Source organism: Hemibagrus wyckioides, linkage group LG11 (assembly GCF_019097595.1).
Source record: "Hemibagrus wyckioides isolate EC202008001 linkage group LG11, SWU_Hwy_1.0, whole genome shotgun sequence".
Lineage (NCBI taxonomy): Eukaryota > Metazoa > Chordata > Actinopteri > Siluriformes > Bagridae > Hemibagrus > Hemibagrus wyckioides.
In genome coordinates this window covers 156,537-172,027 of record NC_080720.1, presented here as the reverse complement: position 1 = coordinate 172,027, position 15,491 = coordinate 156,537, and the positions used below count along the sequence as shown (strand labels likewise).

Genomic DNA, 15,491 nt, shown 5'->3' with positions numbered 1-15,491 from the left:
ACACTACACAACACACACACAAACACTACACAAACACTACACTACACAACATACAAACACTACACAACATACACACAACAACTACACAACATACACACAACTACACAAACACTACACTACACAACATCCACACAAACACTACACAACATACACACAACTACACAACACACACACAAACACTACACAGGTCCTGAATATATACTGAAAAGACTATTGTGTATTTTGTGTGTGTGTGTGTGTGTGTCAGGCTAGTGTTGTCGAGGTTCGAGGTGGCGGGGGCGGTGCTGGGGGAGAGTGCAGAGGAGGAAGAGGAGGATGAGGAGGAGGTGTGGTTGTTCTGGAAGGACAGCAGTGGGGAGGTAAAGAGTAAAAGCATCAGAGAACTCGCTCAGGACGCTAAAGAGGGACACACTGAGGACCAGGAAGTGATCAGCTATTACAGGTACACACACACACACACATTTTATATTAGTCCACTGAGCACTATGTAAGAACTGGTCACTGAGGGTCCTGCATGTAGTGACTCCTGGAACAGTACTGCTTGCAGCTGTATTTGGCTTTGTATGTGTTAGTCATGACTATGTGTGTGTGTGTGTGTGTGTGTGTGTGTCAGGTACCAGTTGAACTTGTTTGCTCGGATGTGTCTGGATCGTCAGTATTTGGCCATCAATAAGATCTCGGCACAGCTGGACGTGGATCTGATTTTACGCTGCATGTCGGATGAAGACTTGCCCTTTGACCTCAGAGCCTCTTTCTGCCGTATGATGCTGCACATGCATGTTGACCGCGACCCCCAGGAACAGGTCACGCCCGTCAAATACGCCCGTCTGTGGTCCGAGATCCCGTCCCAGATCTCCATCGACGAGTGAGTCAGACTGCTGAATGACTTTCAGATGACCAGCTTGACCGCTCGTCCTCCAGCTCTGTGCCTGTTTTCTCCTTTCAGTTATGATAATGACGGAATGACCCGTGATGAGGTGAAGGAGAAGTTTTCTCAGACCATGGAGTTTGTGGAGAATTACCTCCGTGACGTCGTGTGCCAGAGCTTCCCTTTTTCAGACAAAGAGAAAAATAAACTCACATTCGAGGTCTGTATCTTTATATCACTCTGGTCACTCAACTTCATGACAGCCGACCTTCTCTCATGACCTCTGCTGCTCCTCTCAGGTGGTCAACCTGGCCAGGAATCTCATCTACTTTGGGTTCTATAACTTCAGTGACCTCCTCCGACTGACCAAGATCCTGCTGGCCATCCTGGACTGTGTCCACGTCAGCACATCCTTCTCTGTCAAACTGGACCGAGAGCCAGGAAAAGGTCAGTAGGTGTCAAAATGTGCTCTGTTGAAATAAAATTAAATAATCCTGAAGGAAAATTTCATCCTGTCTACAGCTGAGACTTAACTTTCAAGTTGTGGGACAGGCCAAGGGACAGGCTAGGGCAGGGGTAGGCAAGTTAGGTCCTAGAGAGCCGCAGTCCTGCAGATTGCACACCTGAACAAGCTAATCAAGGTCTTCAGGATTACTAAGTTTTTTTTTCAGGGCTGGAGCTGAAATCTGCAGGACTGCGGCTCTCTAGGACCGAACTTGCCTTCCCCTGGGCTAGGGGATCGGTCAGGGGACAAGCTAGGGAATTGGTCAGAGGACTGGTCAGGGGACAGGCTAGGGGACTGTTTAGGTTAAGGGGAAGGTTGAGGGACAGTTTGAGAGACTGGTCAGAAGACAGGTTAGGGGACAGGTCAGGGGTGGAGACATGACTGGAACAGAAACTAAACCATGAGAACGCGTTCATGTTTTTTAACCACGAGTGTGTGAAGGAGGAAAGCAGAGGAAATCTGGTCACTAGAACACAAAAAGATTTGTTCATTATCTTCACCCATGATCACGGGGTTAGTACACTGAAGGACTAAAAGAGTCAGGAACTTCAGGTAATGTGTGTGTGTGTGTGTGTGTGCAGGCAGTAATGTGATGCGCTCCATCCATGGTGTGGGGGAACTTATGACCCAGGTGGTCCTCAGAGGAAGTGGCTTTCTGCCCGCTACAAGCCGTAATTCTCCGGACCGAGACTCGGTGAAAGCTCAAGCAGAACCTCAGAAACAGGACATACTAGTGATGGACACCAAGCTGAAGATCATCGAGATCCTGCAGGTACGTCACACACCTCTGACACTCAGACCATCATTAATCACATTAATTACTGTATAAACTCTTTAGAGACTGTGAGTGAAACAGTGTGTAGAGAGTGATCATCACTAACAAATCCCTCTCTCTCTGTGTGTGTGTGTGTGTGTGTGTGTGTGTGTGTAGTTTATTCTGAATGTGAGATTGGATTATCGTATCTCATGCCTCCTGAGTATCTTTAAGAGAGAGTTTGATGAGAGTAACTCGCAGACGGAGATGTCCATTAATCCAGAATCACAGACGAGTGTCCAGGGTGAGAGTGTGTGTGTGTGTGAGAGCTTGTGGGAAATGTGGCTGGTTCACATGCAGTTTTTGTTTGTTTCCTGTTGGTTTCTTAGGTTAAAGTTAGATTTAGGTGAGGCATGAGAACTCTCCATTGGTCATTATTTCAGACGTGTGTGTGTGTGTGTGTGTGTGTGTGTTTATCTGTGTTAGGTGCACTGGACTTTGAGCACATTGAGGAGCAGGCAGAAGGGATATTTGGAGGAAGGTGAGATTTATTAGGACTTTATAATACACTGTACTGTACATACAGGTCATTACATCACCACATCATCAGGTAATGCCATCATCATCATCGTCATCACATCATCACGTGACACCATTACATCATCACAAACAATAAAAAATGTAGGACAAAAGTTCACTTGCAGAACTCTACAGATCATTTCCTCCACCCTCATCATCCCAGATGTTCCTGTCTTTTTTCTTCAGTCATAAAGAAATGATGTTTTTTGAGGACAACGTTTCAGCTATATGTGGTTGAAATGACAGTAAAGCTTCTTGAATCTTGGATGTTTCTCCATATGGTGGACTTCAGTGGTGACCGGTGAGTTTGATCTTCCAGAATACATTTTAAATGCAGCTTCACAGAGCTCTAAACCTCCATCCCAGCCCAGGAAGAAGGCTCTTATCTAGACACACCATCTGTCATTTTTTTAGAAAAATAAAAAACTGTATACTTTTTAACCACAAAAGCTCGTCTAGCGCTAGGATGCGTGTCTGTGACACTACGTAATCATGTGGAAAGGTCACACGTGACGTAGGCGGAGCTACAGACCACTTTGCCTCAGTTTCGGGCACCATTGAAGTCCACTATATGGAGAAAAATCCTTAAATGTTTTCCTCAAAAAACATCATTTTTTACCACTGAAGAAAGAAAGACAAGAACATCTTGGAGGACGAGGAGGGAGGAGATGATCTGTAGAGTTTTCTTCTGGAAGTGAACTTCTTCTTTAATTCAACACATTATACTGTTCAGTCCCTCTCTAACGTTTATGTATTATATATGGTTATGTATGTTATTTATGCATTTATGTGTGTGTGTGTGTGTGTGTGTGTGTGTGTGTGTAGTGAGGAGAACACCCCACTGGACCTGGATGATCATGGAGGTCGGACATTTCTCAGGGTTCTTCTCCACCTGACCATGCATGACTATCCTCCATTAGTGTCCAGAGCTCTTCACCTCCTCTTCAGACATTTTAGCCAGAGACAGGAGGTTCTGCAGGCCTTTAAACAGGTAACACACACACACACACACACACATACATACATACATACAGTGCCTTGCAAAAGTATTCACATCTCTTGAGCTTTTCCACAGTTTCTCACGTTACCACCACAAGAGTAAGTGTATTTTATTGGGTTTTTATGCAAGAGACCAACATATAACTGTGAAGTGAAAGGAAAATGATAAATGGTTTTCAAAATGTTCTACAAATAAAAATCTGAAAAGAGTGGAGTGTGTTTGTATTCAGCCCCCCTGACTCAATACTTCACAGAACCACCTTTTGCTGCAGTCACAGCTGCAGGTCTGTTGGTGTATGTCTCTACCAGCTGTGCACATCTGGAGAGTGAAAGTTTTGCCCATTCTTCTCTTCTTGTGAAATAGCTGAAGCTCAGTCAGAGTGGATGGAGAGCGTCTGTGAACAGCAGTGGTCAATTCTTGCCACAGATTCTCAGTTGTGTTTAGGTCTGGACTTTGACCGGTCCATTCTAACATGAGTATGCTTTGATCTAAACTGGTCCATTGTAGCTCTGGCTGTATGTTTAGGGACATTGTCCTGCTGGAAGGTGCACCTCTGCCCCAGTCTCAAGTCTTTTACAGACTCTAACAGGTTTTCTTCTAAGATTGGCTATGTCCATCTTCCCATCAACCCTGACCAGCTTCCCTGTCTCTGTTGGAGAAAAGCATCCCCACAACACGATGCTGCCACCATCATGTTTCACGGTGAGGATGGTGTGTTCAGGGTGATGTGCAGTGTTAGATTTCAGTCACACATAGTGTTTTGCATTCAGGCCAAAAAGTTCAGTTTTGGTCTGATCTGACCAGAGCACCTTCTTGCACATGTTTGCTGTATCCCCCACATGGCTTGTCACAAACTGGTAACAGGACTTCTCATGGCTTTCTTTCAACAATGGCTTTCTTCTTGCCACTCTTCCATAAAGGCCAGATTTGGGATTGGACCTGAGCTGTGGATCTCTGCAGCTCCTCCAGAGTTACCATGGGCCCCTTGCCTGCTTCTCTGAGTAATGCTCTCCTAGCCTGGCCTGTCAGTTTAAGTGGATGGCCATGTCTTGGTAGGTTTGCAGTTGTGCCAGACACTTTCCATTTTCAGATGATGGATTGAACAGTGCTTCATGAGATGTTCAAAAATTGGGATATTTTTTTAGAGCCTAACACTAATTCGCTTCACTAATGTTCTCCAACAAAACTCTGAGGGCTTCACAGAACAGCTGTATTTATACTGAGATTACACACAGACTCTAGATTTAATAATTAGACTCTGTAGTTACTACTGGATTTATTAATTAGGTGACTTCTGAAGAAAACTGGATCCACTGGATTAGTTAGTGCCATCAGAGTAAAGGGGGCTGAATACAAACACTCTCCACACTTTATAGATTTTTATTTGTAAAAAAAATTGTATCATTTATCATTTTCCTTTCACTTCAGAATGATATGCCTTTGTGTTGGTCTATCACATAAAATCCCAATAAAATACATTTACCTTTGTGGTTGTAACGTGACAAAATGTGGAAAAGCTCAAGGGGTATGAATACTTTTGCAAGGCACTGTACACAATCTCTCTCTCTCACACACACACACACACACACACACACATGTTTTTCTCAGGTCATGCTTTTAGCAAACTGTGTTGTAAATTGACCTTTAACTGTGTGTGTGTGTGTGTGTGTGTGTGTAGGTGCAGCTCCTGGTCACCAGTCAGGATGTGGATAACTATAAACAGATTAAAGCTGACCTGGACCAGCTGAGGTCTATAGTGGAAAAGTCTGAACTGTGGGTGTATAAGAGACAGGGGTCAGACTCAGGGCTACATACAGGAGAGGTCATCACCACGGAAACACATCACAAGGTCAACACATTTTTTACATACAACCCCATTTACACTTTTACATTATTTTAGAAATTTACACAGAATTTATAAATCCCACTTTTCTACCAGCTACACACACTCACTTCCACAGTTTATTTCTTCACATGGAGGTCTTATGTTCTCATTTTGGACAGCTGCCCATCTTTCTGTCCGTTTGTGTGCATCTTTCTGTCCTGTGCAGTACAGAAACACTATGCCAGATTTAATGTGATTTCAATCCAGTTACTAGATTATGAAATATTTGTCATGTGGTAGATGTCCTTATCCAGAGCAACTTACATTCATACAACTAAGCAGTTGACTGTTAAGGGCCTTGCTCAGGGTCCCAGCAGTGGACACTTGGTGGACATGGGATTTGAACTCACAACCTTCTGATCAGTAGTCCCACACCTCAACCACTAAGTTACTCCATCCTCAATAATAATTATTTAGCATGCATCTAAAAGTTATCAGTACTGTGCTCTAAGCTTCAGATGGTTTCACGTGTTTGTGAGGAACGTGAAGGTGTGCTAGTCTTCATTCTATCACGTGGATGGTGGTGTGGTGGTGTAGTCTACTAGTAGCCTACCAGATCCTTCCCTGTTTATGGAACAAGGTCAGTTCAGCATGGTGCTCATCCTGGAATCAGTGTGAAGGTCTTGACTTTATCTTAGTTTATAACAGTACTAGCTTTAGATCAGTTCATATTATTATATATAAATACACTGCTCAAAGAAATTAAAGGAACACTTTTTAATCAGAGTATATCATCAGGTCAGTGGAATATTCAGTATAGGAATAGGTCAATTCAGTGGCAGAAGGGGTTGTTAATCAGTTTCAATTGCTTTGGTGTTAATGAAATGAACAACAGGTGCACTAGATGGGCAACAATGAGATGACCCCCAAAACAGGAACAGTTTTACAGGTGGAGGTCACTGACCTTCTTTTCCTACTCATCTTTTCTGAATGTTTTTCACTAGTTTTGCATTTGGCTAGGGTCAGTGTCACTACTGGTAGCATGAGGCCATACCTGGACCCTACAGAGGTCAGAAAGGCAGTCCAACTCCTCCAGGATGGCACATCAATACGTGCCACTACCAGAAGGTGTGCTGTGTCTCCCAGCACAGTCTCAAGAGCATGGAGGAGATTCCAGGAGATGGGCAGTTACTCTAGGAGAACTGGACAGGGCAGTAGAAGGTCCTTAACACTTCAGCTGGGAGTTCCTCCTTTGTGCAAGGAGGAACAGGATGGGTGCTGAGACCTACAAAAATACCTCCAGCAGGCCACTGGTGTGAATGTCTCTGACCAAATGATCAGAAACATACTTCGTGAGGGTGCCCTGAGGGCCTGATGTCCTCTAATGTGTCCTGTGCTCACTGCCCGGCACCGTGGATCTTGTTTGGCATTTGCCACTAAACACCAGAATTGGCAGGTGCGACGTTGTCAGGCATCCATTCAAGCACGTGGGGGCCATACATTACTGGACTAGCCCACTTCATTTTTCCGTGCTTCATTTTTCCCTTTGATTTGGGGGTATCTTTGGATTCCGCCCTCTGTAGGTTGATCATTTTAATTTCCATTAAACGATGTGGCTTCCTTTCATTCCTAACACATTACCCAGTCCATACCAGTGTAGATATCCAGACCACACATTACCCAGTCCATACCAGTGTAGATGTTTTCTCCATGGAGATCTGATGTGTTTTCAAAGTGTTCCTTTCAGTTTTTTGAGCAGTGTATATAACAGTGGCCGTACAGATCAACTACAGACTACAACTCACATATTACTGTTTAAAAGGCATCATGACTACAGCATTATAATCTAAACACTATCACACACACTAAACACTCACACACTCTAAACACTATCACACACACTAAACACTCACACACTCTAAACACTATCACACACACTAAACACTATCACACACACTAAACACTCACACACACTCTAAACACTATCACACACACTAAACACTCACACACTCTAAACAATATCACACACTCTAAACACTATCACACACTCTAAACACTATCACACACACAAAACACTCACACACTCTAAACACTATCACACACACTAAACACTCACACACTAAACAATATCACACACTCTAAACAATATCACACACACTAAACACTATCACAAACACTAAACACTCACACACTCTAAACAATATCACACACACTAAACAATATCACACACACTAAACACTATCACACACACAAAACACTATCACACACACTAAACACTCACACACTAAACAATATCACACACTCTAAACAATATCACACACTCTAAACACTATCACACACTCTAAACACTCACACACTCTAAACACTATCACACACTCTAAACTGTATCACACACTCTAAACACTATCACACACTCTAAACATTATCACACACTCTAAACACTATCACACACTCTAAACACTATCACACACTCTAAACTGTATCACACACTCTAAACACTATCACACACTCTAAACATTATCACACACTCTAAACACTATCACACACTCTAAACACTATCACACACTCTAAACTGTATCACACACTCTAAACACTATCACACACTCTAAACACTATCACACACTAAACACTATCTCACTCTAAACACTATCACACACACAAAACACTATCACACACTCTAAACACTATCACACACACTAAACACTCACACACTAAACAATATCACACACTCTAAACACTATCACACACACAAAACACTATCACACACTAAACACTATCACACACACTAAACACTATCACACACTAAACACTATCTCACTCTAAACACTATCTCACTCTAAACACTATCACACAAACCAAACACTATCACACACTCTAAACACTATCACACACACCAAACACTATCACACACTCTAAACACTATCACACAGTCTAAACAATATCACACACCAAACACTATCACACACTCTAAACAATATCACACACACTAAACAATATCACACACTCTAAACACTATCACACACACTAAACACTATCACACACACTAAACACTATCACACACTCTAAACACTATCACACACACTAAACACTATCACACACTCTAAACACTATCACACAATCTAAACACTATCACACACTCTACGCACTAAACACTATCACACACTCTAAACAATATCACAAACTCTACGCACTAAACACTATCACTCACTCTAAACACTATCACACACACCAAACACTATCACACACACCAAACACTATCACACACACTAAACACTACCACACACTCTAAACACTATCACACACACTAAACACTATCACACACTCTAAACACTATCACACACACCAAACACTATCACACACTCTAAACAATATCACACACTCTACGCACTAAACACTATCACACACTCTAAACACTATCACTCACTCTAAACACTATCACTCACTCTAAACACTATCACACACACTAAACACTATCACACACTCTAAACAATATCACACACTCTAAACACTATCACACACTAAGCTCTATCACACACACTAAACACTATCACACACTCTAAACACTATCACACACTCTAAACAATATCACACACTCTATGCACTAAACACTATCACACTCTAAACAATATCACACACTCTACGCACTAAACACTATCACACACTCTAAACAATATCACACACTCTATGCACTAAACACTATCACACACTCTAAACACTCACACACTCTAAACACTATCACACACTAAACACTATCTCACTCTAAACACTATCACACAAACCAAACACTATCACACACTCTAAACACTATCACACACTCTAAACACTATCACACACACTAAACACTATCACACACTAAACACTATCACACACACTAAACACTATCACACACTCTAAACACTATCACACACACTAAACACTATCTCACTCTAAACACTATCACACACACTAAACACTATCACACACTCTAAACACTATCACACACACTAAACACTATCACACACTCTAAACACTATCACACACACTAAACACTATCACACACTCTAAACACTCACACACACCAAACACTATCACACACTCTAAACACTCACACACTCTAAACACTATCACACACTAAACACTATCTCACTCTAAACACTATCACACAAACCAAACACTATCACACACTCTAAACACTATCACACACACTAAACACTATCACACACTAAACACTATCACACACACAAAACACTATCACACACACTAAACACTATCACACACTCTAAACACTATCACACACACTAAACACTATCACACAATCTAAACACTATCACACACTTTACGCACTAAACACTATCACACACTCTAAACACTATCACACACACTAAACAATATCACACACTATATGCACTAAACACTATCACACACTCTAAACACTCAAACACACCAAACACTATCACACACTCTAAACACTCACACACTCTAAACACTATCACACACTAAACACTATCTCACTCTAAACACTATCGCACAAACCAAACACTATCACACACTCTAAACACTATCACACACACTAAACACTATCACACACTCTAAACACTATCACACACACTAAACACTATCACACAATCTAAACACTATCACACACTCTACGCACTAAACACTATCACACACTCTAAACACTATCACACACTCTAAACAATATCACAAACTCTACGCACTAAACACTATCACTCACTCTAAACACTATCACACACACCAAACACTATCACACACACCAAACACTATCACACACTCTAAACACTATCACTCACTCTAAACACTATCACTCACTCTAAACACTATCACACACACCAAACACTATCACACACACCAAACACTATCACACACTCTAAACACTATCACACACACTAAACACTACCACACACACCAAACACTATCACACAATCTAAACACTATCAAACACTCTACGCCCTAAACACTATCACACACTCTAAACACTATCACACACTCTAAACACTATCACACACACCAAACACTATCACACACACCAAACACTATCACACAATCTAAACAATATCACAAACTCTACGCACTAAACACTATCACTCACTCTAAACACTATCACACACACCAAACACTATCACACACACCAAACACTATCACACAATCTAAACACTATCACACACTCTATGCCCTAAACACTATCACACACTCTAAACACTATCACACACTCTAAACAATATCACACACACCAAACACTATCACACACACCAAACACTATCACACACTCTAAACACTATCACACACACCAAACACTATCACACACACCAAACACTATCACACAATCTAAACACTATCACACACTCTACGCCCTAAACACTATCACACAATCTAAACACTATCACACACTCTATGCCCTAAACACTATCACACACTCTAAACACTATCACACACTCTAAACAATATCACACACACCAAACAATATCACACACACCAAACACTATCACACACACCAAGCACTATCACACACACTAAACACTATCACACACACCAAACACTATCACACACTCTAAACAATATCACACACTCTATGCACTAAACACTATCACACTCTAAACACTATCACACACACCAAACACTATCACACACTCTAAACACTATCACACACTCTAAACACTATCACACACTCTAAACACTATCACACACACCAAACACTATCACACACTCTAAACACTATCACACTCTAAACAATATCACACACTCTAAACACTATCACACACTCTACGCCCTAAACACTATCACACACTCTAAACACTATCACACACTCTAAACAATATCACACACACCAAACACTATCACACACACTACGCACTATCATACACACTAAACACTATCACACACACCAAACACTATCACACACTCTAAACACTATCACACAGTCTAAACAATATCACACACCAAACACTATCACACACTCTAAACACTATCACACACACTAAACACTATCACACACTCTAAACACTATCACACACACTAAACACTATCACACACACTAAACACTATCACACACTCTAAACACTATCACACACACTAAACACTATCACACACTCTAAACACTATCACACACACTAAACACTACCACACACTCTAAACACTATCACACACTCTAAACACTATCACACACACTAAACACTATCACACACTCTAAACACTATCACACACACTAAGCACTATCACACACACTAAACACTATCAGACACACCAAACACTATCACACACTCTAAACACTATCACACACTCTAAACAATATCACAAACTCTACGCACTAAACACTATCACACACTCTAAACACTATCACACACCAAACACTATCACACAATCTAAACACTATTACACACACTAAACACTATCACACACTCTAAACTGTATCACACACTCCAAACACTATCACACACTCTAAACACTATCACACACTAAACACTATCACACACTCTAAACACTATCACACACACTAAACACTATCACACACTCTAAACACTATCACACACCAAACACTATCACACACACCAAACACTATCACACAATCTAAACACTATTACACACACTAAACACTATCACACACTCTAAACTGTATCACACGCTCTAAACACTATCACACACTCTAAACAATATCACACACCAAACACTATCACACACTAAACACTATTACACACACTAAACACTATCACACACTCTAAACACTATCACTCACTCTAAACACTATCACACACTCTAAACACTATCACACACACCAAACACTATCACACACTCTAAACACTATCACACACTAAACACTATCACACACACTAAACACTATCACACACACTAAACACTATCACACACTCTAAACACTATCACACACACCAAACACTATCACACACTCTAAACACTATCACACACTAAACCCTATCACACACTCTAAACACTTTCACACACACTAAACACTATCACACACTCTAAACACTATCACACACACCAAACACTATCACACACTCTAAACACTATCACACACACTAAACACTATCACACACTCTAAACACTATCACACACACTAAACACTATCACACACTCTAAACACTATCACACAATCTGAACACTATCACACTCTCTAAACAATATCACAAACTCTACGCACTAAACAATATCACTCACTCTAAACACTATCACACACACCAAACACTATCACACACACCAAACACTATCACACACACTAAACACTACCACACACTCTAAACACTATCACACACACTAAACACTACCACACACTCTAAACACTATCACTCACTCTAAACACTATCACTCACTCTAAACACTATCACACACACCAAACACTATCACACACTCTAAACACTATCACACACTTAGCACTATCACACACACTAAACACTATCACACACACCAAACACTATCACACACTCTAAACACTATCACACACTCTAAACAATATCACACACTCTAAACAATATCACACACCAAACACTATCACACACTAAACACTATCACACACTCTAAACACTATCACTCACTCTAAACACTATCACACACACTAAACACTATCACACACTCTAAACACTATCACTCACTCTAAACACTATCACACACTCTAAACACTATCACACACACCAAACACTATCACACACTCTAAACACTATCACACACTAAGCACTATCACACACACTAAACACTATCACACACACTAAACACTATCACACACTCTAAACACTATCACTCACTCTAAACACTATCACACACTCTAAACACTATCACACACACCAAACACTATCACACACTCTAAACACTATCACACACTAAGCACTATCACACACACTAAACACTATCACACACTCTAAACACTATCACACACACCAAACACTATCACACACTCTAAACAATATCACACACTCTATGCACTAAACACTATCACACTCTAAACACTATCACACACTCTAAACACTATCACACACACCAAACACTATCACACACTCTAAACACTATCACACTCTAAACAATATCACACACTCTAAACAATATCACACACTCTATGCACTAAACACTATCACACACTCTAAACACTATCACACACTCTAAACAATATCACACACTCTATGCACTAAACACTATCACACACTCTAAACACTCACACACACCAAACACTATCACACACTCTAAACACTATCACACACTCTAAACACTATCACACACTCTAAACACTATCACACACTAAACACTATCTCACTCTAAACACTATCACACAAACCAAACACTATCACACACTCTAAACACTATCACACACTCTAAACACTATCACACACTCTTAACACTATCACACACTCTAAACACTATCACACACTCTAAACACTATCACACACTAAACACTATCTCACTCTAAACACTATCACACAAACCAAACACTATCACACACTCTAAACACTATCACACACTCTAAACACTATCACACACTAAACACTATCTCACTCTAAACACTATCACACAAACCAAACACTATCACACACTCTAAACACTATCACACACTCTAAACACTATCACACACTCTTAACACTATCACACACTCTAAACACTATCACACACCAAACACTATCACACAATCTAAACACTATTACACACTCTAAACACTATCACACACCAAACACTATCACACACTCTAAACACTATCACACACTCTAAACACTATCACACACCAAACACTATCACACACACCAAACACTATCACACACTCTAAACACTATCACACACCAAACACTATCACACACTCTAAACACTATCACATACTCTAAACACTATCACACACCAAACACTATCACACACACCAAACACTATCACACACTCTAAACACTATTACACACTCTAAACACTATCACACACCAAACACTATCACACACTCTAAACACTATCACACACTCTAAACACTATCACACACCAAACACTATCACACACACCAAACACTATCACACACTCTAAACTGTATCACACACTCTACACACTATCACACACTAAACCCTATCACACACTCTAAACACTTTCACACACACTAAACACTACCACACACTCTAAACACTATCACACACACCAAACACTATCACACACCAAACACTATCACACACACCAAACACTATCACACAATCTAAACAATATCACACACTCTAAACACTATCACACACACTAAACACTACCACACACTCTAAACACTATCACACACTCTAAACACTATCACACACACCAAACACTATCACACACTATCACACACACCAAACACTATCACACACTCTAAACACTATCACACACTCTAAACAATATCACACTCTCTACGCACTAAACACTATCACACACTCCAAACACTATCACTCACTCTAAACACTATCACTCACTCTAAACACTATCACACACACCAAACACTATCACACACTCTAAACACTATCACACACTCTAAACACTATCACACACTCTAAACACTATCACACACACCAAACACTATCACACACTCTAAACACTATCACACTCTAAACAATATCACACACTCTATGCACTAAACACTATCACACACTCTAAACACTATCACACACTCTAAACAATATCACACACTCTATGCACTAAACACTATCACACACTCTAAACACTCACACACACCAAACACTATCACACACTCTAAACACTATCACACACTCTAAACACTATCACACACTCTAAACACTATCACACACTCTTAACACTATCACACACTCTAAACACTATCACACACCAAACACTATCACACAATCTAAACACTATTACACACTCTAAACACTATCACACACCAAACACTATCACACACTCTAAACACTATCACACACTCTAAACACTATCACACACCAAACACTATCACACACACCAAACACTATCACACACTCTAAACACTATCACACACCAAACACTATCACACACTCT

At 40.6% G+C, this 15,491-nt stretch overlaps 1 protein-coding gene across 6 annotated transcripts in view; it reads left to right on the top strand.

Moving 5' to 3' along the window:
* The window catches only part of itpr1a (inositol 1,4,5-trisphosphate receptor, type 1a), a 163,761-nt gene that overhangs the window by 86,490 nt on the left and 61,780 nt on the right, over positions 1-15,491 (top strand). For all 6 annotated transcript variants that reach the window (XR_009206065.1, XM_058403087.1, XM_058403086.1 and 3 more), the window contains exons 19-27: positions 248-442; positions 614-865; positions 947-1,088; positions 1,168-1,315; positions 1,955-2,145; positions 2,305-2,431; positions 2,614-2,668; positions 3,532-3,697; positions 5,385-5,555. Coding sequence is in view for 5 of the 6 variants with exons in the window: in XM_058403087.1 (XP_058259070.1) it covers positions 248-442; positions 614-865; positions 947-1,088; positions 1,168-1,315; positions 1,955-2,145; positions 2,305-2,431; positions 2,614-2,668; positions 3,532-3,697; positions 5,385-5,555 (1,447 nt within the window). In the remaining variant the exon portion in view is untranslated. The remainder of the gene's footprint in view (positions 1-247; positions 443-613; positions 866-946; positions 1,089-1,167; positions 1,316-1,954; positions 2,146-2,304; positions 2,432-2,613; positions 2,669-3,531; positions 3,698-5,384; positions 5,556-15,491) is intronic.